General features: G+C 48.7%; 1 protein-coding gene across 19 annotated transcripts in view; it reads right to left on the bottom strand.

Annotated features, from left to right (window-relative positions):
- The window catches only part of ADARB1 (adenosine deaminase RNA specific B1), a 158,630-nt gene that overhangs the window by 74,716 nt on the left and 56,624 nt on the right, over positions 1–27,290 (bottom strand). For 10 of the 19 annotated variants that reach the window (XM_034948038.3, XM_063601269.1, XM_055105328.2 and 7 more), the window contains 2 exons: positions 25,097–25,214; positions 16,804–16,893 (listed from right to left, as the gene is read on the bottom strand). The exons of 3 other annotated variants lie outside the window; for them this stretch is intronic. In XM_034948038.3, the coding sequence (XP_034803929.1) occupies positions 16,804–16,893; positions 25,097–25,133 (127 nt within the window). In that variant the 5' untranslated portion in view covers positions 25,134–25,214. Of the gene's footprint in view, positions 1–7,410; positions 7,526–15,332; positions 15,404–16,803; positions 16,894–25,096; positions 26,265–27,290 lie in introns of those variants that run through there. 6 more of the 19 variants (XM_034948045.3, XM_063601277.1, XM_063601272.1 and 3 more) reach the window with 6 other exon arrangements.

Genomic DNA, 27,290 nt, shown 5'->3' with positions numbered 1-27,290 from the left:
CTATGATCGATAATTGTCTTTAGACAAACACCCAATTAAAAAATGTGAGCAAAATTCATAAAACAATAAATGCAAACAGGCTTTAATACGTTGACTTTTGAAAGTTTCATTTTGCAGAAAGCAAAGATAGTTTTCAAAGTGACACACAGCGCATGGAAGTGACAGGTTGGCTCAGGAACAGGGAAAAGGGTCACTTTCTATGGTAAGCAGCACCCATCTGGCCTCTTGGAAGCCAACACGGCCAGGCCTCCCATGGGGAGCAGCCCCCTTGGCCTGACATACCTTGTTCACACTGCTGTCCAGAGGGTAAAACAATCCCAAAAGTCAGAAGAGGCTGGCAATGGGAGAGGACTATGGTGGTTAAGAGGTGCAAAGGGGCCTATTCGCCTCCCATTGGACACCAGGAATGAAGCTAGAGGGATGCCGCCATCCCTCTTGTATGCTCACATCATCCTCCAAGGCAGAAGTGAGGCATTACTGAGCTCCTGGTCATAGTAAGACAAAAATATAAAGCCTTAAACACTTCTAAATCTAATTCTAGTACTACGAATTGGAAGAAAATTATTATGGTTTTGCTCCCATTCAAAGATTTAGCTTCAAGGATGATGATATAGTTTGGCTGTGTCCCCACCCAAATCTCGTCTTGAATTGTAGCTCCCATAATTCCCACGAGTGTGGGAGGGACCCAGTGGGAGATAATTGAATCACAGGTGCAGTTTCCCCCATACTGTTCTCGTGGTAGTGAAGAAGTCTCATGAGATCTGACTTTTTAAAAGGAGTTTCCCTTTTCGCTTGGTTCTCATTTCTCTCTTTGCTGGCTGCCATATAAGACGTCCCTTTGTTCCTCCTGCATCTTCCGTCATGATTGAGAGGCCTCTGCAGTCATGTGGAACGGTGAGTCAATTAAACCTCTTACTTTATAAATTATTCAGTCTTTATTAGCAGTGTGAAAACAGACTAATGCAGATGATCACCTTTGCTTTTTTGTAAAGTTTATTTTGTATCTATGTTTCCTAATTCTTACAATGAACATGTACTGCTTCCATAAGAAAAAAAATAAATTTTATTCTAAGCCTCCCTCCCACATACACGAATATGCCTTACTCTATACAGAATTCCACATGCAGTCTGGAAGGGGAGCAGACCCACGGGAGACTGAGTCACACTCCAACCCACCACAAGCTGTCTCTGCAGTCTTATCTGCAACCACCATCAACGAAAGAATGGCACACTTTTCCATGATATTACACAAAATATTGTATGCCCTGTACATTCTAGCATACTGTCAGGTCTCAGACAGCCTGTGCAGTTGGCCCAAATACAGGCAGAATAAATAGCTGCTAAGCAGAGGGACACCCGCGGGGTGTGGGGATGTGAGGAAGGTAGGACAGCTCAGGGTGCTTTGGTGGAGGAAACACATATGGGACCTGTGAGCCCTGGGCATGAGGCTGCTGCACAGTGGCCTCGGGGAAGTCCCTCCCCAAATCCCCAAGAGCCACAAAATGATGTCACTGGTACAGGACCAAAGATCCCTAAACTCTCTGACCCAATTTTGCAAATCTAAGGCATTTATTCCATACTATTATCACTACTACACATACTATATATTTTACACCTAACAAATTATGTGTTTTATAAGGCCTAGAGCAAAACTTCCAGATGGTCCCGTTTGCTTCCACATTCTGCCTCACTGTGTTCTACACTGACACCCTCTTCAGATGGGACTCTGGAGGCAATGATCAGAAAGAACCCCCAAAGGATGAAGCCAGTGGCTGAGAGAACAATCAATGGACAAGGGAGTTCCCCCCTCCCGCCCCAACCTGAGAAGAATCAGGGTCTGGAGAATGAGGATGCTCCCTGCTGTGCAGGGTGCAGGAAGCTGGCCAGACAGGGCCAGGCTGGACCCTTCCACCTCCTCTCCTGCATAATTGTATTTTATCGCAGTTACCCTGTCCCTGTGTGGCTCCCAGGCTGCTGGCCCACGAAGAGCCACGGCCAGACCAACGAAACAGCAATCAGGGATCACCCCGAGGTCTGGACACCAGTTGGAAAGAGGTGATGGGCAAGGACACAGGCTCGCCTCCCGTGGGGGTGCTGTGCAATTTGTGGTGTGTGCCACTGCATCTGGGCCAACTCACACAGCTTCCTGCGTGCTTCTCTGTATTCTTTCTCACCTTTCTATTGCTGGACTAGAAGCAACTGCCAGGGTGACTTCTGTTAGAGAACAGAGCTTAATGATGGAAGAAACCTAGGTCCCTGAGTGACTTCGAGGGCCAGCTGTGCCACAGAGGATCACCCAGCTGTGCCACAGAGCATCACCCTTGCTTCTGATGTGGTCACAAGCCCTGGCCCTTCTTGTCCCTCTCCCTCGTTACCCCCACCCTATGCACATATGTCCATACATGTTCACACCTACAGAGCCACACTGATCCACACGCTTGTTTCCCGCCTCAGTCCGGCATGCCTAAGCAACGGCAAGCTTTAGAAAGCCACATGAACTGCTGAAGGAGACATCCAGCAACAAAATCACAGGTCAGAGCCGGTGCGCGAGAGCACAAACCTTCACAGGGCCCTGCCTTCGTGAAGGTGCTCTGTCCTTCACAGTGCAAACGCAGCAGCAATGCATTTGAAAGACTGTCCACTTTGCTCTACTTAACACAACCTAAGTAAGTTCCTGCTTATTTGAAAATTGTAGTTAATTTTCTGGAATCAAAGGGAAAAAAAAGACAACGATGTAAACTTTATTTTCAATATTAACACTTATAACTGCACTAAGAATTGGCACTGTTCAATCTGCTTTGGATCCAATTTCCATGGTATTTCAAGTGCAATTTCGCAAATCTACTTCTACATGCTTACTTTAGAATTTCAACTGTTAACCTAGAGTGTATGCACCTGTGCTTGAAATGCACCCTGTAGCTGAGAGGAGCTCCTGCCCAGGCAGCAGAGTCTTTCTTGTGCTGTGAGGCCCATCAGCACAGATACAGTGAAAGGTACACACATAGCCATTAAAACAGGTTCTAGGAGATCTGGGCCTTCTATCCATAACGCTGCTGTCCACTGGGGGTTCAACTTTCCTTACTTGGGCCCCTCTCCTGGCAGACACTGCTAGAGAATGGTGTCTTCCTTTCTCACCAGATACTGGAGAATATCCCTCCCCACTACTACACATATAGTGCAGCAGTGACAAATCACATAAATCCATCCTCTTCACGCACCTAGTGGGATTTCAGGTGGCCCATTCCAGAACAAACCTCAAACCTGAAAGCTGTGGCTGCCCCCTGCCACTGCCATCCCATTACCCCCATCTTCCCTAAGCATGTTCAAACCCCTGGTGCCAGCATGCAGAAGGGTGTAATGAGTACTTGTTGGATGAACGGAACAATGGAACAACTGATGGAGAAGTGGGTGGGTGGGGGGGTGGATGGATGAATGGATGACAGATGATGGCTGATGGGTGATGGGTGGGTGGGTGGGTGGATGGATGGATGATGGATGATGGGTAATGGGTGATGATGGGTGAGTGGATGGATGGAAGACAGATGATGGATGATGATGAGTGGGTGCATGGGTGGATGGATGGATGAATGGATGATGGGTGATGGGTGATGATGGGTGGGTGGGTGGGTGGGTGCGTGGGTGGATGGATGGATGGATGAATGGAGGATGGATGATGGGTGATGATGGGTGGGTGGATGGATGGATGAATGGATGATGGATGATGGGTGATAATGGGCGGGTGGATGGATGGATGATGGGTGATGGGTGATGATGGGTGGGTGGATGGATAGATGGATGATGGGTGATGGGTGATGATGGGTGGGTGGATGGATGGATGGATGATGGGTGATGGGTGATGATGGGTGGGTGGATGGATGGATGGATAGATGATGGGTGATAGGTGATGATGGGTGGGTGGGTGGATGGATGGATGGATGACAGATGATGGGTGATGATGGGTAGGTGGATGGATGGATGGATGAATGGATGATGGATGATAGGTGATGATGGGTGGGTGGATGGATGGTCGAATGGATGATGGGTGGGTGGGCAGATGGATGGATGAATGGATGATGGATGATGGGTGATGGTGGGTGGTTGGGTGGGTGGATGATGGGTGATGGTGGGTGGGTGAGTGGATGATGGATGATGGGTAATGGGTGATGGTGGGTGGGTGGGTGGATGGATGGATGATGGATGATGGGGGATGATGGGTGGGTGGGTGGATGATGGATGATGGGTAATGGGTGATGAGGGTGGGTGGGTGGATGAATGAATGGTTGGATGAATGGATGATGGGTGGGTGGGTGGGTGGATGGACGGATGATGGATAATGGGTAATGGGTGATGATGGGTGGGTGGGTGGATGGATGGATGGATGAATGGATGATGGATGATAGGTGATGACGGGTGGGTGGGTGGGTGGATGGATGAATAGATGGGTGATGGGTAGATGCGCAGATAGATGGATGACTAGAGGGAGAGATGGATGATGGATGTGTGGGTAGATGGGTGGATGGATGGGTGAGTGGATGGATGATGGATGGGTGGGCAGATAGGTAAATGAGTGAACAGATGGATGATAGGTTGATGGACAGATGGATGGACTACAATGAGTAGATGGACTGGTATATGGATGGGTGGATAAATGCCATCCCGTCCTATACCTCCAGGTGCTACCATGCTCTGCATCTCACAAAGGGTTGCTCTCTTTGTAAGGTGAGAGTCATGGCTGGCACCAGAGAAGGAGGCTGGCACGACAGCCGCCTGCTTCCTCCCCTTGGCCAACTGGCTCTGCTCACTCTGTGAAGGATGAAGGTCAGGAGTTCCAGGGCTTCTCCTCCAGAAGTACTCAGGGGGAGCAGGCCTCTCTACGTCTGGACCTCCAGCTCCACAGAGGTCCCCACACCCTGTTCACCTCTATCCTGGAAACATGGGGGAGCCCAGCCTCAGACTAAAACACAGTTCAGAACTGCTGCCAGAGGACAGTGGTCTTCACATGTGCATACACGACTAAGCACAGATAAGGATGTTATCACATAGGGGACAAACAAAACACTCAGTGAGAAATACATCTGGAAATATAGGATGCTATTCAGACAGCAGTAGGGTGGGGACTGAAGGACTGCCTCTGTGTTCCCATCTCTCTCCCCTCCCACTGGTCATGAACTTAGCAGCAGTGCTGTGAGTGAATGAGGCTACAGCAGCAGCCACTGGGCACTGGCTGGGTGCAGGAAGCGCTCCATATATGGGCACTAACTGCTCCTCAGAATCCTGCCCTGTGGCTCCCAGACCTCTCCCAGGTCTCGTGCTGGCAGCATCTGCCAGGGTGGCAGTGTCTGCTTGATGGGGGCTCTGGCCACTATTTAAATGGTACATTATTCTTTAGCCCTATTTTCCTGATGATTAAGCTAATCCATCTGAGGCTCACACACAGTCAACAGTCAATTATTTGCCCTGTGGAAGGGAGTAACTGCATGTATAACTCAGGAGTGATGAAAAAAATCACTGAAATTATATTGCCACTGAAGCCAACTAAAACCCGTAACTTGCTACTACATTGTTTTCATCAAAGAATTACATTTTAAAAGGCGTACATTATACCAGTCTTAGGAAAAAAACCATGCAATACACATGATTTACAGTACCTTAGAAATATACAGTATAAAAGACTATTTTACATCTTATAAAACTTTGCCAGTTTGGTATAAATGTGATGGCCAATCTTAATAATATCCATAATTTCAAAGGTATTTTTATTAGTTTCAAAGATAATGCTTATTATAAAATATCAACAGCGAGAACTAACACATAACATGATACTGTTTAATAACACTCACAATGAACTTACATAGGAATGACCAAGGAACACAAGCCATTTAATATGTGGGCCTCATTGTTACATCTTATAACCCTCTCAATTTCTTATAACCTTGGTCTGAAAATGCAACATATTTGAGAGTGGTTTTCCCACTGCAGAATGAGATTATGGAATGCATGAAAAAGACATTTTAAGCTTGAATCACAGTAAATTCCAAAAGAATGACGACAGAATTATTCTTGTACTTCTCAATATTTTTCCCAACTTAAATAATTAGTGATGAGTATCCATGGGAAAAGTGGTGGTAATTCTAAATTGAGGGTATGTGGTAAAAATGTCCTTTAGTTTTTGCCTGTGCCTTTGTTTTACTCCCTATTGCCTGTCTTAGTGACATCTCAATTTCTAAAGCTTAACTGAGGAAACAAAAACAGGCCAATGCTGTGACCTCTTGAGGTGAGGGCAGAGGGGGCCGCACAGATCGGCTGTCCTGAGACCGCCCGTCAGTCCAGGAAAGCATCGAGGGTGTGGCATCCCCAGCCCTGGACACAAGCACCTGGCAGCATGGTGCACAGAGGGCCCAGGGTCAGGGGTTCCCCACTCCCAGACACAGACTTTCATTAGGTGCTGTCACCTTTGTTATATTACAAGGTACTATTACAAGATTGCTGACTTTGAGATTCATCTTTTCTTCTTCTTAGGAAGCCACACCAAAACACCGAGGTTAATTTTATTTCCTGAAGAAACAGCCATCTCCTGCCACAGCATGTCCCAAGGGCCCTGTGGTGGTGAAGCGCTGTACTCCAGTCCTGTCGGGTGGGGGACACTAAGGGGGCGCCCAGAAGACACAGAGGCAGAGGCACTGATCACGCCTGTGTTCAGCTGTTCTCCGGGCTAGACACATGTTTTCACTAAGGCATTTTCTATTAATTATTTCATATTATACAAAGAGAAAAAAAAAACATCAACAGCTTTTAAAGCAGCAATTTAGGTCCAAAAACCAGTAGCTTGTGATATGTATAGTCATGGACAACTTTTGAATCTGGTTTTGAGAAAAAAAATCTAGATTTTAATGACTTAAAACATTAAGTTGAATTAAAAACTGGTATTAACCTGGAGTGCAGAATGTAAGGAATTTGCTCTCCATTCTTTTAAAGGGGAAATATTTTCACAATGGTTGCTCAGCCTTGCTTTCTGCAGCATGAACAGTTTTAATGTAGAAAAGTCATTAATGAAGAGTGCGGCAAAGGAAATCTCATATAAGCATCTGTCTCTGGGAGAAAAACCTTTTCTATAGCTCAAAGCTACAAACTTTAAAGTTTTATAAATATCTTTCCAAAGACATACTCCAGACTCTGAAGCTAAATGATTTCTATTCATGTTTACAGACGTGTTTTTGAATCTTCCTTTTTAAGTGCCCCTATCTAAAATTCTATAAAATGCCAACAACAAAAAAGGCACTCAAAAAGGGAAAATAGGAAGTAACTGGCATCAGCAAGATTAATTCACAAAGCCGTCTATCCCAGAAAACACTTCTATATTGCATTAAAGACAAATGCTTCACACTGAAGAATAAAAACTAAATGAATTACCTTTCCTCTCAGAGCGCTTCTTGCGCCTCCTTTTATACCGACGCCCCATGACGCTGAAAAAGGTCCCCATGTGCAAAGGCCCAGTGGTGGACGACGCCATGCAGACACACCAATGCCAGCCCGGCCGGCCCCAGCCTCATTCTGTCCCTCAGTCACTCGGGGCAGCAGCACAGCGACTCACTTCCGTGTGCCGGCAGCTGCGACAACAGCAGCCCCTACCGACGAGGGAGCCTCCTTCTCTGCCTCGGGCCCATTCATCACACCGCAGTTAGGCAGAACTAGGCTGAAGGGGCCCAAACACCACAATGACTTCAGAGCACACCACCCAGAGAATGACATGTGACAGCTAACCGTTCAGTGCAGTCACAGATAAAACACCACGAGCAGAGGGGAGAGAACGATAGCCGTGAATCTTCTAGGGAAACCTCCCACAGCAGACGTACCAAAGTCCTGTTTAAATGGAAATCCTAATACAAAAAATCTACCAATAAAAGAGTACAGTTTAGAAAATAAAACTGCAAAAAGTAACAGGCTACCACACAACGCAATGCAGAGGCTCAGCAGACACCAGCTGATAAAAACAGCTCCATATAAAGTGCAGGTGAGTGGTCAGGATGTCACCAGTGAAATCCCTGGGACAGGAAACTGCAGGCCACTGACAAATGGATCCCCCCGCCCCCAGAGAGCGCTCTTCCTCCTCTCTTAACTCACGTGTCTCGGACCAATGCTGACCTGCCTTGTTCATTACTGCAGAGCAGGGGCACAGCTCATGCCCCAGGTGAATGACACACAGCCAAGGGAGGGGCAAATGCCAACATCTTCCCATTTTCCACTGTGCCTGGCTTGATCAGCACAGCCAGTCTGTGACTAGCACAGTACCATGGCCAGCCTGGGGCGAGCAGGGACACACATCACACACATGTACATGCACACACATCACATACACACATCATAGAGCACTTGGTGCCTCTGCCACTCGGGATCCAGCATTCAGGGCTGGCACAGCAGAACCCACAGCCCTCAGCCTCCTCTTGTCTAGAAAAACGCTGTTCAGGCCCGAGGGAGATACCTCCCCTGAGATGGCCTGTGTCTCTGGAACAAAGGCAGCTGCATCCAAATGCCCTGAAGATTAGGCTGTCTTGGAAGGAGTCCGATTATGGGGAGGAGTCAAGCAGAAGAAGCACTCATAGGCAAAAGAAAAAAAAGACAAATTAATTAGTCAGATTCTTTCTCTTAGCACAATGCAATTACTGTCTCGCGTAACAAAGTACCTTTTCCTAATAATGACCAACATCCACTTTCTAATTCATTATTCCAATTAGTGCAATGCTTGTGACAACTGCACATGGCACCTAAGGAAATTATGCCATATTAAGCAATTCTTATTACTCTTAAATTTGTGTGTGTCCAGACACACTCTGCGTAAGCATAGTGAATTCTTTTCATTTTCTATTGCCTCAGCATCTATCTGGAATATGAGCTGCACTTTCTCCTAGTAGCGGCAGAGTTCAGCCACCCCTGACACTTTGTAGTTCTACACCACACCCAGTGGCTCAAGCCAGTACCAGAGATGAGAACCTAGAGGCATCTTTCACTCAGGCACCTGCCCACACACTTCAAGTGACCCCACCCTACTCCCTTATTTGTTCTGCTGGTTGGCTGCAGTGCTCTCTCTCTCTGCCTGACCCTTTGTTCCTGCTTGCATGACCCAGGGACAGAGGACTGCCCTCCTGACTCATGGCACCCTCCCTGCTCAGGACCTGTAAGTAAAAATCTTTGAACATGTTTCCCCCATTGTGTGGTGTACTGAATTTGTGCCTGAATTTGTGTTGGGCTCCTGGCACGAGTGACGGTCAGGCAGGAATAACCTGGACATGGATCAGACAAGAGCCGCCAGGGCATGTGTCAGTACACACACATTTCCAGAGGGACCCCTTGGTCACAGGTGGAACAACGAGACATCAGGCCCGACCGCCAGGCAAAGCAGCATCTCATGAAAGCACTGGAAACAGCATGCCCAGCCCCTTCACTTCTCGTTAGGGTGGGGCTGCCAGCCACTCTGGCACTGGAACCCCAATGTAGCTGGAGGCCCTCAAAACACCGTAAGACTCAGGATCCATGTCAGCAATCAGACAGATGTCAGACATCAGAATTATCAATAGTTTTATTTCTTATAAAATTATTAATATGATTTAACTAAATTTTCAAAGTATTAAATTTAAAACTCAGCTTTAAACAATTTTGATTTAAACATTTCACATTAACTACTTTATATCTTATAACTTAATAATTTAGAAAAAATAATTTTTTGAAAACACAAAAAATTATAATTTTTGCTTTGTTATTTCCTTAAAATTCAAATTTTTGATAGAAAGATATTCAAATTTTGTATACTTCAAATTCAATGACATTTTTGTTTGCTTGTTTGTCTGAGACAGAGTTTTGCTCTGTTGCCCAGGCTGGAATGCAGCGGCAGGATCTCAGCTCACTGCAACCTCCACCTCCTGGATTCAAGCGATTCTCCTGCCTCGGCCTCCCAAGTAGCGTGCGCCACCACGTCTGGCTAATTTCTTTTGTATTTTTAGTAGAGACGGGGTTTCACCATGTTGGTCAGGCTGGTCTCGAACTCCCGACCTCAGGTGAACCGCCCTCCTTGGCCTCCCAAAATGCTGGGACTACAGACGTGAGCCACCGCATCTGGCCCAATGACATGTTTTATTTTTTAATCCTTTAGATCAAGTGGTAGCAAACATTTTCTGTAAAGGGGCAAAGAGTAAGTACTTTAGACTTCGTGGCCATGTCTCTGTTGCACTATTTTATTTTTTAACAACTCTTTAAAAAATGTAAACACTGCACAAAAACAGGATGTAGGCCGCTGTGCGCTAGCCCTGCATTAGGCCGTGAGCACCAACAGAACAAGCATTATCCGAAAATGCTTAATATAAAACATGATTAGTCATTTGCAGAAATAAAAACAAAATAATCAATGTTATGGGAGATATATGCACTTATTGATAAATCATGTCTCGATCCTGTTACTCAAACATGAGTGGCCTCTGAACAGAACACCTAGATAACAGTTAAATTAACAGTAACAGTTAAATTCAGTGGTCTTTGATATTTTGCCAACATTAATTCATATAAAAACCATAGGTCCCCATATATTTTTTCCATTTTGAAGATGTATTTGTCAAAGAAGAAGACACAACATATTGTATCAATAGTGCACTGGCTTGACTTAAAACTCTGGAAGATTTAGACAAGATATGCGGCCCCCATTTGAACTCTGGTGCCCCAACCCCTGCCAGTGTCAGGGACAGGCCCAGGGACAGCAGGGCCACCTGAGTGCCCCCAGATGCTGTGCACAAGGAGGTAGCCAGCCACTCATCAGCATGCATGGATCAGCAGCCGTGATGGATTTCTGCTCCATGTTCCCAGTACAGAGGACAGAGCTGGTGTCAGGATGAACTTCTGAGATAGAGTAAGGCAAGTGGGGAGCCTGCCGAGAGGAATAGGGGCCTAAGACAGGAACAGAGGCCACATCAGGAGCCAGCAGAGGCTGATGCATCATGGGAAGCTGCCCTGGGGCCCATGTTGTTGCACCCAGGAACATGCGGGTGTCAGGGTTGTGCCGGGCCAGACCTGAAAGGGCCTTTCACACTGAGGTGATGTCTTTGAACTCCATCCTGAAAGCCATGGAGACTCAGCAGGTTTGCATCCAGCAGTAAGGAAGGTGGACTGATTATGTGGGGATAGGTGAGGAAGACAGGAGAGAGGGAAAAGGAGACAGTCACAGCCCTACTTCAGGCCAGTCAGGGACGAGACAGCCTAAACTCTCCCATGGCGGCATGGGTGGAGAGAGAAGCTGGGGAGAAGAAATGATGCAGAGATCTCGCCAGGCCAGGGAGCTGGGCTGGGCAGCCAGGGAGAGAGAAACAACGCTCCCAGAGGAGGGGCGGATGTTAGAGCAAAGCCGAGCCCAGCTGCTGGCGAATGCATCTGTGATGCCCATGAGCAGCCGGGATTTCAGCTCTGCTCTACTTCTTGACTGCTGCAGAACTCAGCACCAGCTCCAGTGCCCTCAGAGCCCTGATTTTTCACAAACCGACTCCTCCAAGCTTCCCCTGTGGGCGGGACACACAAGCCAGAGTCGCCTTGTCACATCTCTTCTCTCTCCACCAGGTCATGGGCAAACCTTCCTGACATACTTTACGGCATTACAGCAAAGGGGAGCCCAGGCCCTGGTGCTAAGGCAGGAGCCTCGGTGTCATCAGGTGGGAGCCTCCGCTGCCTGTCCGGATTCTTTCCTTCAATGCTGACAATACTGGGGCTGTCCCAGGACAGTGAACTAGCAATGGGGCACCTAGGGCCAGCCTGACACCCATGGGCAATCAGCCACTGGTAGCTGTGACTCCACCTTAATTCCTTTTACCCAGCTCACACCCTCACGGAGGCTGCCATGGCCCTGAGGGCTTGGGAACTGGTGGGCAGGTCCGTGAGGGCATAAAGGAGTGAAAACCAAGGAGGAGGTGAGTGGGACAGAAGCTGTCTGCAAAGGCTGCCCCCACGTCTGGGGCAGGATCCTCGGGGAAGCAGAGCCTCCGTTCTCACAGATGCTTAGCTTGTGACGGGGGCTGGGAGGGGAGAACGCCTGTTTCTGACAGTGATGCCGACAGGCCTCTGGTGGGGTGAGTTCGAGAGGGCTGTACCGCAAGGCCCCGAACATCACTTGACGGAGCCTCACCAGGCAGTTGGCACAGGCGCGGCAGCCTCTTGGTCTCTCTCAGTGACAGAGGAGAAGTGGTGCTGGTAAAGCAGGAACCGCTGCGTGGGGCTCAGAAGAGAAGCTGAGAGGATGCTGGGAGCAGAAACAGAGAGAGGTGCCGGGGGCAGCGTGGGAGCCAGGAAGGCTCACAGTTGCTGACCTGCATGGCTATCACAGCGAGATGGGGGACTAAGGCCAGGGCAACTGCAGAACGCGCTGAGCAACACGCGGGGCACGACCCACCGCTCTGGGGCCGGCCCGGCTGCAGGAGCCCCTCCTTCACTGCAGCTGTGCTGTTCCTGTGCCCCCCGGGGGCCTGGCCTGAGACAGGTAAGATGACCCATTTTGGTAAAAGAGGCGTGTGGAAAACATCAGACCACCCCCTTCTCTCTCCAGTCCAAGGTAGCACATTTTACAGTTTCATATTACAAGTCACCTTGCACAAAATCCTTACCTAAGCACGCATCTGTGCACACATCTGTGCTTAGCTCCCTGCTGGGAGTTCGGGATCTCCTGTTAAATACGGATGCACAGTGTATCCCCAACAGACGACGTCAAAAGCAACCCACAGGATTAGAACCAAGAAACCACAAAAGGGAAACATAAATGTTCTTTAATTATTTCAAATAAGAAACAATAAAACCTCTTTGGACCTATTTTATAGTAGAAATTCACTTACTGTATTTGAAAACTGTAAGGGGGGATTTCTGTAGGTTTATTAATTTAATTATTCCCTTGCCATGCATCAAACAAGTGAGGTGCACAGTTATGAAAAATGACTCCACACTGTGATTAACCAGGTCTGAGAAACTGAGGACTAGCCAGAAGCTCAAAAACACCAGAGCACATGAACTGATCTGGCTGAGAAGACCTAGTCACCAGGTGAGCAGTGCCGTGACCCCTGAGGAGGGGCTGGCCAGGCCCAAGCACAGTGGCTGCTGAGACTAGCTGCACTGTGTCTCCAGCCGAAGCCCCAGGGGTCTCCTAACAGGGACAGAAACAATTTGAGAAGTGGAGCCAGAATTTCTAGAAAAGAAGCCAGAATTTTTACCCAGGAGAAAGCACTTAATATTGTCATGGTTTTAGGCAGTCCAGATCAAGCCAAACACAGGGTAAGAAAAAAGGAAAAGACAGATGGTAAAGAGCTGTCTGAGCTCTGGATTCTTTATGATGAAATTATTCTGGAGAAATAGAGTGCTTATAGAACTTCGATAACAACAAGGACTGTTGCTGCCTGGTTGCTGGACACACTCACGTTTTCAAAAGTCCAACTCTCTGCCTTCTCCCTCTGGGTCAGGGTTTTCATCTGATTTGATTTCTACAGGAAGCTGAGCTCAATAGTGGGCTTTAGTCTCTCTAGTTTACCCCCACATCCACCACATCCGTGGAAAGAGGTGGCCAAGACGCCAAGCCACTCCCAGGGAGGCTGCTGGTGGTATTCTGTGTCCTGCCGGCTCTAGCAGGACGCAGCCCCGGGAGAGTCCCGGTCCGGCTGAAACCAGGTTGCCTTGCAACTTCCTATCATCCCGTTTCCCAACTGATACATAACTCATGACTGTTGTTTTCCTTGAAATGAGAAAAGTATAATTTCCCCATCTCCATTGTAACTCTTACCTTAAAAGACCAAAACTTGTATAGCAAGCCATAATTCAGAAAAGTATATTCAAGAAACAACTTGCAAAGTATGCCTAAACTCCCATACTTTAAAATCCCGGCAGAACGGATCAGGTGAGTCCGAAACCGTAACCCCACCACAGGCAGTGACAACAGCCATCTGGCCGTAGGTAATCCCGGCAGAACGGATCAGGTGAGTCCGAAACCGTAACCCCACCACAGGCAGTGACAACAGCCATCTGGCCATAGGTAAAGGCTCCTAGTGAGGAGTCCACAGCTCGGTGAGAACGTGGTCAACATGACTGGCAAAGGTCATGTCAGCTGGCTTGTGTGTAACTTTTCCGGAATCTGGCAGGTCTACTAAATGAGATATGACTTTAAGTGAAAATACGCTAAAAGCACAATCTTCAGAGATATGCTGTCATTAAAAGTTAATCTGGGATGACAGTTAACATTGTGAAAGATACCACGGTAAGCTTGTTGAGGGATCCTGCCGGCATCCTCCTGCTGTGTGCCTGTCTTGAGCTCTGGGCACCATCTTGTCAATGAAGGCAGTTGTTCTGTGCTTTCTCAGATTCTGTATGTGGCAGTTAGGCATCCAGTCCTCACAGGATCAATTCTATTACGTCCATTTTCTTATTCCTAATGCTTTGGCATTTGTGGGCCTTACAGACACAGGGAGAGACTGGCCCTCCCAGGGCTTATAGCCAGCACAGGGTTCCAGGCAGGTGGTCGGCTCTACCCACCTCCCTTATCTAACTGCCCGCCTGCCCTAAATCACCCCAGGGCCTGGTAGCAGGCAGCTAGTGATCTCTCCTACAGCCCAGGGCCCACTGGAACTGTTCACACTAGCCATTCCTACACGGGTGCCCTGCCCTGCCTTTCCCACAGAAACCCCACTCAGGCTCTGTCCTGGGCTTTCCTGTGGCTCCTTTCTGCCCCTTGACTGACACCAGTGTGCCCCGTGGGCCTGCTTGGTGCGAGTGCCCCCCCTCTAGGAAACGCAAGTAATAAAAATCTCCTTTCAGTGGCAGAGGCCTCTTGGGATCTGGTTCCTTGGTCACCTCCACAGGCTACAATTCTATGGGCACAAGGGAGGCAGAATAGTTCTCAAGACCTCCTTGGTTTAACAATACCAAGTCTACTGGGGCTCCTTTTAGACTAGTCTATAAAACACAAAAGCATGCTACTTTCCTGACTATCACACTGTATAATCCTGTTTGATATTTGTTCTACATTCATATAAAAAGTTAGATTAAAATGGCATTTACATATATTTTACCTTCATTTTCATAAAGAGATCATTTGGTTTTTTCCTCATCAAATGACACAGCCCAATGCACAGTAAATCTTCCTAACATCAAAAATGCATATTTTTGGTTTCTTGAAAGTCAGAGTAATTTAGACTCTCCCGGCATGACAGGACAAGCGGTACCCTAATTGTGGTAAATCTGTGTGCCAGCAAGTGGAAAGGTGCCCTGGTGGGGCACTGGCTCTCTTACTGCATATTAATTCATTTTGTAGTCATTTCACATGAAGTTACCAGAGTTGAAGTAATGCCCTCACAACGTAGCTATGGTTCTCTTCCTTTTTCTTCCCATTTCTTTCTTCTACCTTTAGGATTATTGAAGAGAAACATAAAAATAGAATGTCTGATTCATGAGAATCCAGAAATTCAAAGCAGAATAGCAACGATTTACTGTATCAGGTATGGTTTCTATGATGATTAAACTGACAGTTTACAATTTTAATAAGATACCTTAAAGCTCTTTTTTTCCCAACTTTAAAAGTTCATCAATTTCTGACTTCAGCTGCCATGTCTTTGCAAGTTAATAACTGTTTAATTCTAGGAGAATGTCACAAATAGCCATACACCATTTAGCATCTGACATTCCTGGTATCTAATTAATTTTATTTTTATCTATGTCCTCAGAGTAAAGTTCTAAAATTTAATGTTCCCAGAATATTAATTTAGGAAAACTCTTAAAAGCATTTTTCTACTCTTATAAGAAGGGGAAATATGAGTTTATTAGAATTCTAAAATCTCTATGAGAGTAATTTACTCATTATTTACATAAAATCAACACGTGGGAAATTGTAACATTACTTAACGTAATATTAAAGTACCTCAGAAATGTCTGTCAATAAGAAAAGTAGCAAATATTCATTCATCTAACTATTTACTGAGCATCTACTATGTTACCAGTACTGTCCTAAATGCCTGAGATACATCAGTGAACAAAGACGTTAACATCTGCTTTCCTGGAGCTTATGTTCTAATAAGGAAAAAAAAAGACAACTGACAATGGGGACAATGGGGGTCATAAAAGATGAACTGCCATCAAGTGTCAGGGGACAACAGTGGCTGTTATTCTAGGACGATGGCTGGATGTGGGAGGGCAGTAGTGGCGATGCCATTGTGGAAAAGACTGCAACGAGGTGGTGAGGAAGCTGGCCGTAAGACAGCTGGGAAGAGTGTTCTCTTCTGGGAAGAGTGAAGAAAGGAAGATGGAAGGTTCTAGGTAGCCCCAGCACCTGAAACCGCCCAGGAACAGCCAGGCAGCCAGACTGACAGCAGCACAGTTAACAGAGAGTGAGAGGAGACGGAGGTCCAGCGGCTCTGCACATGGGACCTCCCGGGCCACAGTGAGGACATGGCAGTCATATGGGGGCAAGAGACTATGGCAGCATCTTAGACACGGGCTTTAATCTAGTTCTGACCTAGTTTTAAAAGGAACACTCAGGCCAGAGTAGGGGACAGGGGCACAAGAGGCACGTCCTGAAGGCACCGCCCACAGGCCTCCTGGCTGCCATGTGGGATAGAAAAGAAAGGATAGGCCACCTTCAGCCTGAGAGCCTGGAAGGAAGGAGCTGCTGAGATGGGAAGATTATGGCAAGGCAAGGGAATGAGAATTTGGATGTCTTAAGTTGTGGAGGTCTATAGATGCCTGAGAGAAGATGCTGCTGGACTTGGGGTCTGAGTTTGGAGAGCAGGGGGAAGGTGTGGGACTCACCTGCAGAGGTGATGCTGGGTGCAATTCCTGAGTGAGGAGCACAGTGCCAGGAGGTTAGGAGAGGAAGAAGCAGGGAGCCAGGAAGGGCACCTGCCAAAGCAGAGGGCACAGGAAAAGTCGGTTGAGCGATGGCCACCTGCCAATCACTACACATGCATTTGCTCATTTAAACGTCATCAAATCTCAGTAAAGGAGACTGAGGTTTCAGAGCAGCAGCCTGGACACGGCTGCTACTTGTTTTACAAGCATCACAGATGCCATTGGAGCTTTGGCCTTTGTGGGTGGAGGCTGCACAGCTGTGCAGCATGGCCATGGTGTTGGTAAAGCAGTAACCAGCACAGAGTCATGAGCTGGTCCCCCTGGTCAAAGCCCTGCTCCCTCTTCTATCAGCCAAGGGCCTTAGGCAATTTCTTACCTTCTGGGCCCCTCAGATCCCCCTGCAAAACACATGACGGAGCCAGGCCACACCCCTGAGTTCATGGGGGGACCAAGCAAGGACGCCGCTTAGGCCGCAGCAGCTGCACACCCAGTAGGCAGATCCCACACGGCTCCCACCACCTCATGGGGAGCAGCCTGGCAGCCAGCTGGGCTGAGTCACTGCCCAAGGTCACATGGTGGCCATGTGCTAGGATCCACTCCAAATCCAGAGCTCTCCAACCTGGGGACCCACACTCCACCCCGCTACAATGCTGCCCAGTTAAAGAAAAAACACAACTACTTATTTTCTCAATTAAGATTCCTTACAATATTAAGTCAAGTAACATATTTCTTTACATAAACACATTCCTGTTTTCTGAATGAGAATGGTTTCAAACAGAACAGACTAAGTATAACTTTCAGTCTACTTGCAACATTCCTCTACTTCTTCAAACAAATGAATTCAATTAAGCTTTTTCCATTGGCTTTAAAGGTGACTTTACCAGGCAACTTAGGGTTAAAAATCAAAGTCTACACTTCTCAAATGAGTATGGCGGGTGTTCGATTTGAAAAACAAAAAGAAGGCAGGAGCCCAAAAAAAGGAGACACTTGAATTGAGCAACCTTAATTAGCTGCAGTAGCATAATGTGGCTTAAAGCAAGCAAGCACCCACAGACAGTGACCAAGGGTGGCTCAGGTAACCCAGGGGTAGACAAGGTGACCCAGAGTGGCCAAGGTGGCCCGGGGGTGGCTAAGGACACCCAGAGGTGGCTACAGTGGCCCAGGGGTGGCTAAGTGACCCACAAACAGCTAAGCTGACCATGAGTGACTAAGGTGAAAGGGTGGCTAAGGTGACCCACAAATGGCTAAGGTGATCCTGGGGTAGCTAAGGTGACTCACTGGTGGCTGAGGTAACCCACAGGTGGCTAAGGTGGCCCTGGGATGGCTAAGGAGACCCTGGGGTGGCTAAGGCGACCCAGGGATGCTAAGGTGTCCCTGGGGTGGCTGAAGGGACCCACGGGTGGTGAAGGTGGCCCACAGGTAGCTCAGGTGGTACTATGCTAGCAGCAGAGGACAACTCAAACCTAGGAGGACTATCACCCTTGAAGGACAGCTCCATCCCCATTTACAGACTCTGGGAAACTTTTTAAATTCTTATGAGCTCTGAATATAAATTTGATACTAAACTGGAACATACATTGACAGGTATTTCTTTAAAGATTCTTAGGCATTATTTAAAAATAATGCTTTCTATAACTGGCTACTAAAAATAAAACAGAATGGCAATCCTTTGAAATATATTCTGTAAAACCGCTACTACATATTTAGATCATGAGAGTATAGGCTAATTTTTTGCATTTTAACATAATTATTATCTATTTGGAATATTAAGCTTAAAACAATAGAATCATAAAATTATGTTACACAAAGACTACACAGCAAAGTAACAACTTTTTTTTTGAGACAGGGTCTTGCTCTGTCGCCCAGGCTGGAGTGCAGTGGCACAATCTTGGCTCATTGCCACCCGTCTCCTGGGATCAAGCAATTCTCCCACCTCAGCCTCTCGAGTAGCTGGAACTACAGGCATGCGCCACCATGCCTGGCTAATTTATTTTTACTTTTATTTTTTGTACAGACAGGGTTTCACCATGTTACCCACACTGGTCTCAAACTCCTGGGCTTAAGCAATCCTCCTGTCTCAGCCTCCCAAAGTTCTAGGATTATAGGCTTGAGCCACCACACCCGGCCACAATTTTTAGAATTGCAAAAGATGTACAAAACCTCTCATTCCATAACACAATCAGCCCCTTCCGCAGACTTAATTTATTATATCAAATTTATAAATTACTTGATAAAATTTTATTTACAATTCAGATCACTCACTGAATTAAACCAGCTATAAGTATTCCATCTCATTGCTTCACAGGTCCTCTAAATGGTAAAAATAAAGCCAGGGAACAGAAAGTTTTCTGAAGGAAACTGGCTTCTGGACGCACACTGGAATGCACACACACATACACTCACGCACACACGCACAGATGGTGTAAAGACAAGGGGTCTGTCCTGGTGGCCACCGCTCAGAACGCCACTGAGCCTCCTCCACTGAGTCTTAGAAGCGGCCCTCAGCACCATCTGCTGTTCTGCAGAGGTCACTCAACGCTCCACACCACAGCAACCAAGCCAGGAGCCACCCAGAAGCCACAAGGCATGGGCTGCCAGGGGCGCCACACCACAGCAACCAAGCCAGGAGCCATCCAGAAGCCACAAGGCATGGGCTGCCAGGGGCGGACCTGTACCTCACAGCCTGGTCTAGGTGCTCTGCTGAATACAAACAATCTGATGGGACATCAACATCAGACAAGGTCGCCCTGGGCCCTGATGGGTAGGACATCTGCACGGGGTAAGAGGAAACTTTTTGGGGTAAGAGTATTCTCTACCTCAGCTGCTTGGTGGTGTGGCACTGGCATACATTTGTCAGAATATATTAGAGTGCACACTTTAGAAGAATGATTTTTGGCTGGGTTGAGGTGGGTGGATCACCCGAGGTCAGGAGTTTGAGACTAGCCTGGCCAACATGGCAACACCCCGTCTCTACTAAAAATACAAAATTAGCCGGGCGTGGTGGCGGGCGCCTGTAATCCCAGCTACTAGGGAGGCTGAGGCAGGAGAATCGCTTGAGCCTGGAAGGCAGAGGTTGCAGTGAGTAGAGATCATGCCATTGCACTCCAGCCTGGGTGACAAGAGCGAAACTCTGTGTCAAAAAAAAAAAAAAAGAGTTTTATTGTCTGTACATTTTACCTCAGTAAATCCAATTTTAAAAAAATCAAAAGATCCCAGAAAAAAACAAATTCTATAAGAAAGGTAAGTCTCAATTTGAAATAAAATAGAAAATACACATATTTCAAGAAGAATGAATTAAATGGGTTCCAATAAACAGAATGAATAAGCTGGAAAAGGCTGGCGATAGCATAAGAAAGGCAGTGGTCCCTCTCAACAAGAGGACACGGAGAGGCAGAAGTGCTGATGCTCAGGGCCCACGGGCGCACGCGGCCCCACACTACCACTCACCACGCTCGCTGCGCCCGACAGGCACCTTCCCTGCCCCACGTGACAGAGGAAGAAGCTGAGCATGGGAGTTGAGACACTTGCTCGACCGCTGGATCCAAACTCAACTCCATTCCCCACTCTGCTCTACCACTCCATGCCAGGCAAGAATATGGGAAAAAGAGAAAACGGAGCCAAAAAAATCAAGGAAACCAGGAGAAAGAGAAAACGGAACCAAAAAAATCAAGGAAATCAGGAAAAAGAGAAAACCGAACCAAAAAATCAAGTATACCAAATCCAAGTATAAAGCAAATTAAACTGTGGCATGACTTTCAGCAATCGTCATAATAATATAAGTGCCATTTATGAATTTGGAACTTTGATTGAACCAAGGTTACAGAACAGAAGAAGTTTTCTACTTTGGTAACACAAAAGACAAACAAGGCTGGAAGCGGTGACTCACGCCTGTAATCCCAGTACAGTGGGAGGCTGAAGTGGGTGGATCACCTGAGCCCAGGAGTTCAAGACCAGCCTGGGCAACACAGCAAAACCCCGTCTCTACAAAAACTACAAAAATTAGCCAGGCATGGTGGCATGCGCCTGTAGTCTCAGCTACTCAGGAGGCTGAGGCAGGAGAATCGCTTGAACCCGAGAGGCGGAGCTTGCAGTGAGCCAAGATTGTGCCACTGCACTCCAGCCTAGGCAACAGAGCGAGACTCTGTCTTAAAAAAAAAAAAAGAAGAAGACAACAAACTGACAGAGGTCAGACAAACTGACACCACCGAGGAGGTGAGGGCCAGGTAAGTGCTTCTGCTGCCTTCCACGCAGGAAACTGAGAGGCCGCCCAGCGCCCACAGGCCACGAGCACGTGGGCCACTCAGTCTCTAGGATGACCAGCAGGGGGCGTGGCTTCAGGCTTGGTAAGCTGATCCAGTGCTCGTCCTGGAGCCCTTTCCCCTACCCCTCTACCAAGGGTGCCACAAAAATGAAAGGTTCATTTTCTGTCTCTTTTGTGACTAAAGCTGGCCACAAAACACACTTCTGGCCAAGGAGAAAGACACAGTTCTGGTGAAAGACAGGTGAAAATATGCTGAGGGCTTCCACAATGTCTCTGACAAAAGGAATAGACAAGAGCTCCACGGCCTGCTCCTTCTCAGTTGTTCCTGCCTTAAACACAGAAGTGATGTCTAAAGCTGCTGCTGCTGTACTGCAGCGATACTCACCCAGAGCCCTAAGATGGCTGAACTCTGGACTAGCTCTAGCAAACTCCTCCCTCTGGATTACTTAACGACATAAGAAGTGCGTATATACATCCAAGGTGTGTAAGATACTGTGAGTCATGCTGTGACCTTCACCCAGAATCAATCCTAAATGATACAGGAAAAGAAGGTTGGAGAAACGTCACGGAGCTAAATCCTCCTCCACGTGAACTAACAGTGCACAGTTAATGTCTAAAGTTCATAAATCAAACAATAGCAAGTGCAGGATGCAGCCCTTTCTCTTGGTTAAGCTCCTATTATGTTGCATCTCTGTCACTTATAGCCAATCCTAATACTAATTAATATAGAAATACAAATATCTAAAATGCATTTTAAAAAATCAGTGATGCCACTGAGGAGGGCAAGAGCTATACTCTATCGCTTCTCATCAAAAGCCCTTCTAAGTTTGAGGGCATCACTCCCACAGAAATTGAAATTAAGCACAGGTCTGCCCTTTTCCTGCCCCCAGCAGGCCCAGCCTCTCCCTCCCCTCCAGCCCACCAGGCTTCTGGAGTCATATCCAGAGCCCCTCCTGCCTGGGGTGCCCACCTCCCATGCCATCTGCCTGGAAAACACACCCAGCTTTCCAGACTCGCTGCAACCCTACATCCATGAACTCTCCTGCCCTGCCTCCTGGGCACACCTCCTTCCATCCCCATTTTCCTCACAGTGCCACCATCATCACAGGCTTCCTCCCCTCCACACCCACCAGGCTGTTCACATGCAGTGGGCAGAGACTGTATCTGAACCCTCAGTGCCTCAACCAGGGGCAAAGCAGAGGCCAAGCTCCATCACTGAACGCAGACATCCTCACACCGTCCTCTGAAGAGACTTCAAATGTTTTATTTTAAATCGGATTGATGGGCCTTCACACATCAGGGGACTGTTGGTCACTAAAGCACAAAGCTCCTGGCACACCCGAAGGGCCACCCACGTACCCTCAGACCAAGGAAGGGCAGCCAAGGGGCAGGAATGGCCAAGAGCCCCATCCCCACCACCAGCATGGCGATGGCGTAGGTTAAGAAGGGGGTCAGCAGTCATCAGTCTTCCAGAACTCTCCACATATCAGGATCACAAGCGGCTGCAGGCTGGAACCTCAGCCTCCAGCACCTTACACGGGGGAATCTGCCCACAAGAGGGAGCTGCTGTGTCACTCCGAGTCCCTCCATGTAGAAAAAGCCTTTGGGAAATACTGAACAGAAGTAAATTCAGATTGTCCTGGATCTACACATGAATCTTCTCACTTCTTGCCTTTTACACACACACCAGTCTTCAAGGTCTGGATTCATTACTTTTAGTTTAGTCATGCTCAGAGCACAGCAAAGCTAAAAGAAAATTACCAATTTCTAAGAACTTCAGATATTTATGATTTTACACCCAACAGTGTGTATTTTGTTAAATTCTTATCTATTCAAGTCATACTTCTGTGGTTAATTGTGTACTTCTTCAGAACCTTAAAGCCACATATAAACTGGGAATCCAACCACTTCTTAGGAATTTTTTTAACTTGATGCTGTTTAAACCAAGCTTTACTCAGATTATTTTTTAAGTAGAAAACAATCCCAAGTCACAAACTCCCTTGTTCCACACCTACCTACCAGTGTCCCTGGCCCCTGTGGACACCAGCTGGGGGCGGGCTTCTCCCTGCAGTGCACACACCAAGCAACCTGGGGGAGAGCGGCAGGGTGCCTCCTCTGGGTGCGGGAACACCCCTGCTCTCCCAGCAGCCGCTGGCTGGTGGGGCAGCTCTACTGTTTTCTACCCCCGCCAGCTGTCACCACAGGACTGGTCTGTCCCCACATTTGTCCCCAGGCCTCGGTCAGTGCCTCCCCACAGGGGCTCAGTACATGTTTGTTGTTAAAGGAATGATTCTCTCTTGAGTGCTGCTACAGGTTCTGAAACATGGTGCCGGGCGTAGCAAACATCACGACTCCACAGCCCACTTCACAAGCAGCAGTTCCACTTGTCTGCACCACTTGACGTTATTTTCCTAAATCTGGTGTATCTGTAGTTCTTCCCTGTCATCTCAGCTTAGGCTGAGGCCCCAGGTCTGAGGAAGAAGAATGCTAAGGGTCCACATGTTTTTAAGAGCAGGGTCTCCCCGCCCATCATGTAGAGCTTGCTGGAAGCCTGGAAAGCCTGCCCGGCTGTCCCTCACTCATTCCCGCACGAGGGCACCTGACAGGAGGCCAGAACCAGAGCTCAGAGACAGTGGACCTGTCCTAAGAGAGCGAGTCCTCACAGCAGCTGGCCACCAAGAAGGGGAGGGAGTTCGTGGTCCTCCACTCCTTCCCCTGGTTTTACCCCCCTCCCTCCGATCCCTCTGATCCCTCCCACCCCCATGGGCCCAGGGACACCACAGGACGAACACAGGCGCATATGACTCACATTGTGTCCCTGCTCTGATGCTGCCTAGTCCCGTGGCTGCTGGCGGCCTCTAAAATTAGAAGGGTCTTTGGAAAGGGGCTGTGCATGGTCAGATTTTCAGGACAGCACTCAGCTTCACCCACCCCCATCACAGAGGACCCACCGGGGAGGGTGAGGGGCAGCACAGTCTCCACTGGGCCCACCTGCAGTCCAGGACCACAGGACCCACGGAGGGCCCTCTTGACTGTGGCCACACCTTTCTGCTGACATTCTACACTTCGTATGTTTTTTTTCCAATTTCTCTAATACATTTCGAATTGTGGATGGCAGACTTGTCAGTTCCAGAAAGCCTTTCTCGCACTCTGCCTTCATCTTCTGAGGCCTCACTTTGCTTTTCGACCTAAATTAGGTCCTGTCTCTTCTAGTCTTTCTGCTTCATTAGGGGCTACTCTGTCCATCTACCGCTCACGGTTTTGAGGTCACCAACTCAGGACCCCGTATCTGCATGCACTGACAGGCAGGTAGCACACAGTGGTCCTGCTGAAAGCAGCAGTTAGGTCTTTTCCTCTTAAATCACTGAGTCCTCTGAGATTCCCTGGAAGGAGATATTCTCCACCTGTTTACGGTTTTAACTCCCCTCAGTATGCAGCCACACTAAGGGGTGCCGGGAGGATGCAGACAGCTGACAGTTGTTGTCATTCTGGCAGGCCGGTCAGCACACGGAGTGTGGAGGCCTCTGCCAAGGAACAGGGCGGAGGGCTCTCTCTGCCCTGTGGGTTTGAATGCAGCCAAAGCATCTTGGGATCTGGAAATCCTACCCAGCACACAGTCCTCCATGAGACCTTCCAATTCTAGAATTAGTAGAACTGGCAATCCAGACAAGGCCCCACCAGCAAGCAGGCCCCTTAGAGCAGGTCTGCCCATTTCTATAAACCTTTGGCTTTGCAGACCACTCATGGTCTCTGTTGCAGATTCTTCCTTTTCTGTTTGTTTTATAACTCCTTAAAAATGTAAAAACCATCCTTAGCTTTCAGGTCCCAGAATCTGCTCACAGGCTACAGCCTGCCAGTCCCTGCCCCAGGAGACCCACCTGGGCATCTGCAGAGGTGGCTCTGTCCAGGCAGCAGGGGACTCACCCAGCTGTCAACGGCAGCCAGGGGTGTGGTGCTGGGTGCCCCTGACCACAAATGCCATCACCCACTGACCTGGCTGGCAAGGCGTCTTCATCCTCGGGATCTTCATCACTCATGGGCCTGGCCTCTAGGGGGTCCTCAATGCTCGCTGTATGAATGAGCGTGTGCTCATTGGCCATTTCAATTTCATCTTGTGTAAAAAAAACAAAAAAAATCTGTGCAAGTCTTTTGCCCCAAATTCTACTGTACTGCCTTGTCCATAGGGATCTGTAGGATTCTTCATGTACTATGGACCCTGAACACTAAGCCACGCCTCTGTCAGGCATATGCCTCTGCTGGGCACACACACCTCTGCCAGGTGCACACACCCATGTCAGACACACACACACGTCAGGCACACACCCCCCGAGTGTACGTACCCCTGCCGGGCGCTCACACACCCATGTCAGACACACCCGTCGGGCGCACACACCCATTGGGCACACACACCACTGTCGGGCACACACACCCGTCGGGCGCACACACTACTGTCGGGCGCACACCACTGTCGGGCGCACACACCCCCGTCGGGCGCACACCCCCGTCGGGCGCACACACCACTGTCGGGCGCACACCCCTGTCGGGCGCACACACCACTGTCGGGCGCACACCCCCGTCGGGCGCACACACCACTGTCGGGCGCACACCCCCGTCGGGCGCACACACCACTGTCGGGCGCACACACCACTGTCGGGCGCACACCCCCGTCAGGCGCACACCCCCGTTGGGCGCACACACCACTGTCGGGCGCACACCCCCGTCGGGCGCACACCCCCGTTGGGCGCACACACCACTGTCGGGCGCACACACCACTGTCGGGCGCACACACCACTGTCGGGCGCACACCCGGTGGACGCACACACCACTGTCGGGCACACACCCCTGTTGGGCGCACACACCACTGTCGGGCACACACACCCGTCGGGCGCACACACCAGTCGGGCACACACCACTGTCAGGCACACACCACTGTCGGGCACACACCCGGCGGGCGCACACACCACTGTCGGGCACACACCCGGCGGGCGCACACACCACTGTCGGGCATACACCCATCGGTCGCACACACCGTCGGGCACACACCTCTTTCAGGTACACACCTGTCAGGTACAGGTAAGACAAATTCTTTTCTCAGTCAGTGCAGTGTTAGCATCCTGCCCCTGGGGTACACACCTTGTACACTCCCCTGCCTTGCAGGCGGGAGGAACTGTGAACATGATGGGATATAGTGTTACATAAGGCAAAGGTGAAGGGATTTTACAGATGCAATTAAGGCATCTCATCAGCTGACTGAGTTCATCAAAAGGGAGATTTTCCTGGGTGGGCCTGGCCTGATCAGGTAAACCCCTGAAGGATGAGAGAAGTCAGAGAGGAAAGGAAGAGGGGAGACCCTGCCTATACGCCTTGAGAGGCAAACTGCCATGCTGGGAAGAGGGCCACAGGGCAGGGGCTATGAGCAGTCTCCAGGAGCCAAGCGCCACAGGCCTATGGCCACAAGAACTGAGCTCTGCCAAGAGCCAGTGGGCCTGAAGAGGACCCTCAGTCAGAAGCAACGGCAGCCCCTGCTCAATACAGGCACCTTAACTACTGACACTTCAAGGAACAGAATCAGGAGCTCAGGCTTCTGAACAGAGGCTGACACCCCTTCGACAACTGTCCGATTCCACCAGGGAAACGAGCCGGGCTCACCAGGGCTTTGCGCCCAGAAGCACATGACTGTGAAAACTTGACAGATGAGCCACCACCCAGCAGACAGGAAGGAAGGAAGACTGGAGGAGCTGGCAGGGAAACGCTGACTGTGGCTTTGGAAGATTGTCGGTATTCTCTTTTATGGTGTATTTTCTAATGTGCGCTCAAAGAAGCCCCTTCTCTTTCTTCTTCATCTATCTCTAGCCCTAAATCCAGTAGACTCTGCTTTCAAAGCTGAAATAAAACGCTGTCTAGGTAACATGTTACTCTCCTGAACTTTCAGAATTCAGGGGCACTCACGCTAAGACACTTTCCTCTTCCTGACAACGGAGTCTACTGCACAGGCTCAGTAAGAATCTGTCCTCCTTTTTACTTGCATGTAACTGGACAAAAAAAATGTGCCACCAACCCCACATCTGGAGTGTCACATCTGAAAGTGAATCCCTCACATCCCCTAAGCCCACCCACAGGAAGGATCTGTGCCCTGGGGAGCCAGTGCCCACCCAGCCCCCACAACGTAGCAGGCCTGGTCCCTGTT

Source organism: Pan paniscus, chromosome 22, assembly GCF_029289425.2.
Source record: "Pan paniscus chromosome 22, NHGRI_mPanPan1-v2.0_pri, whole genome shotgun sequence".
Classification (NCBI taxonomy): Eukaryota; Metazoa; Chordata; class Mammalia; order Primates; family Hominidae; genus Pan; species Pan paniscus.
This window is presented reverse-complemented; position numbering and strand designations above follow the sequence as displayed.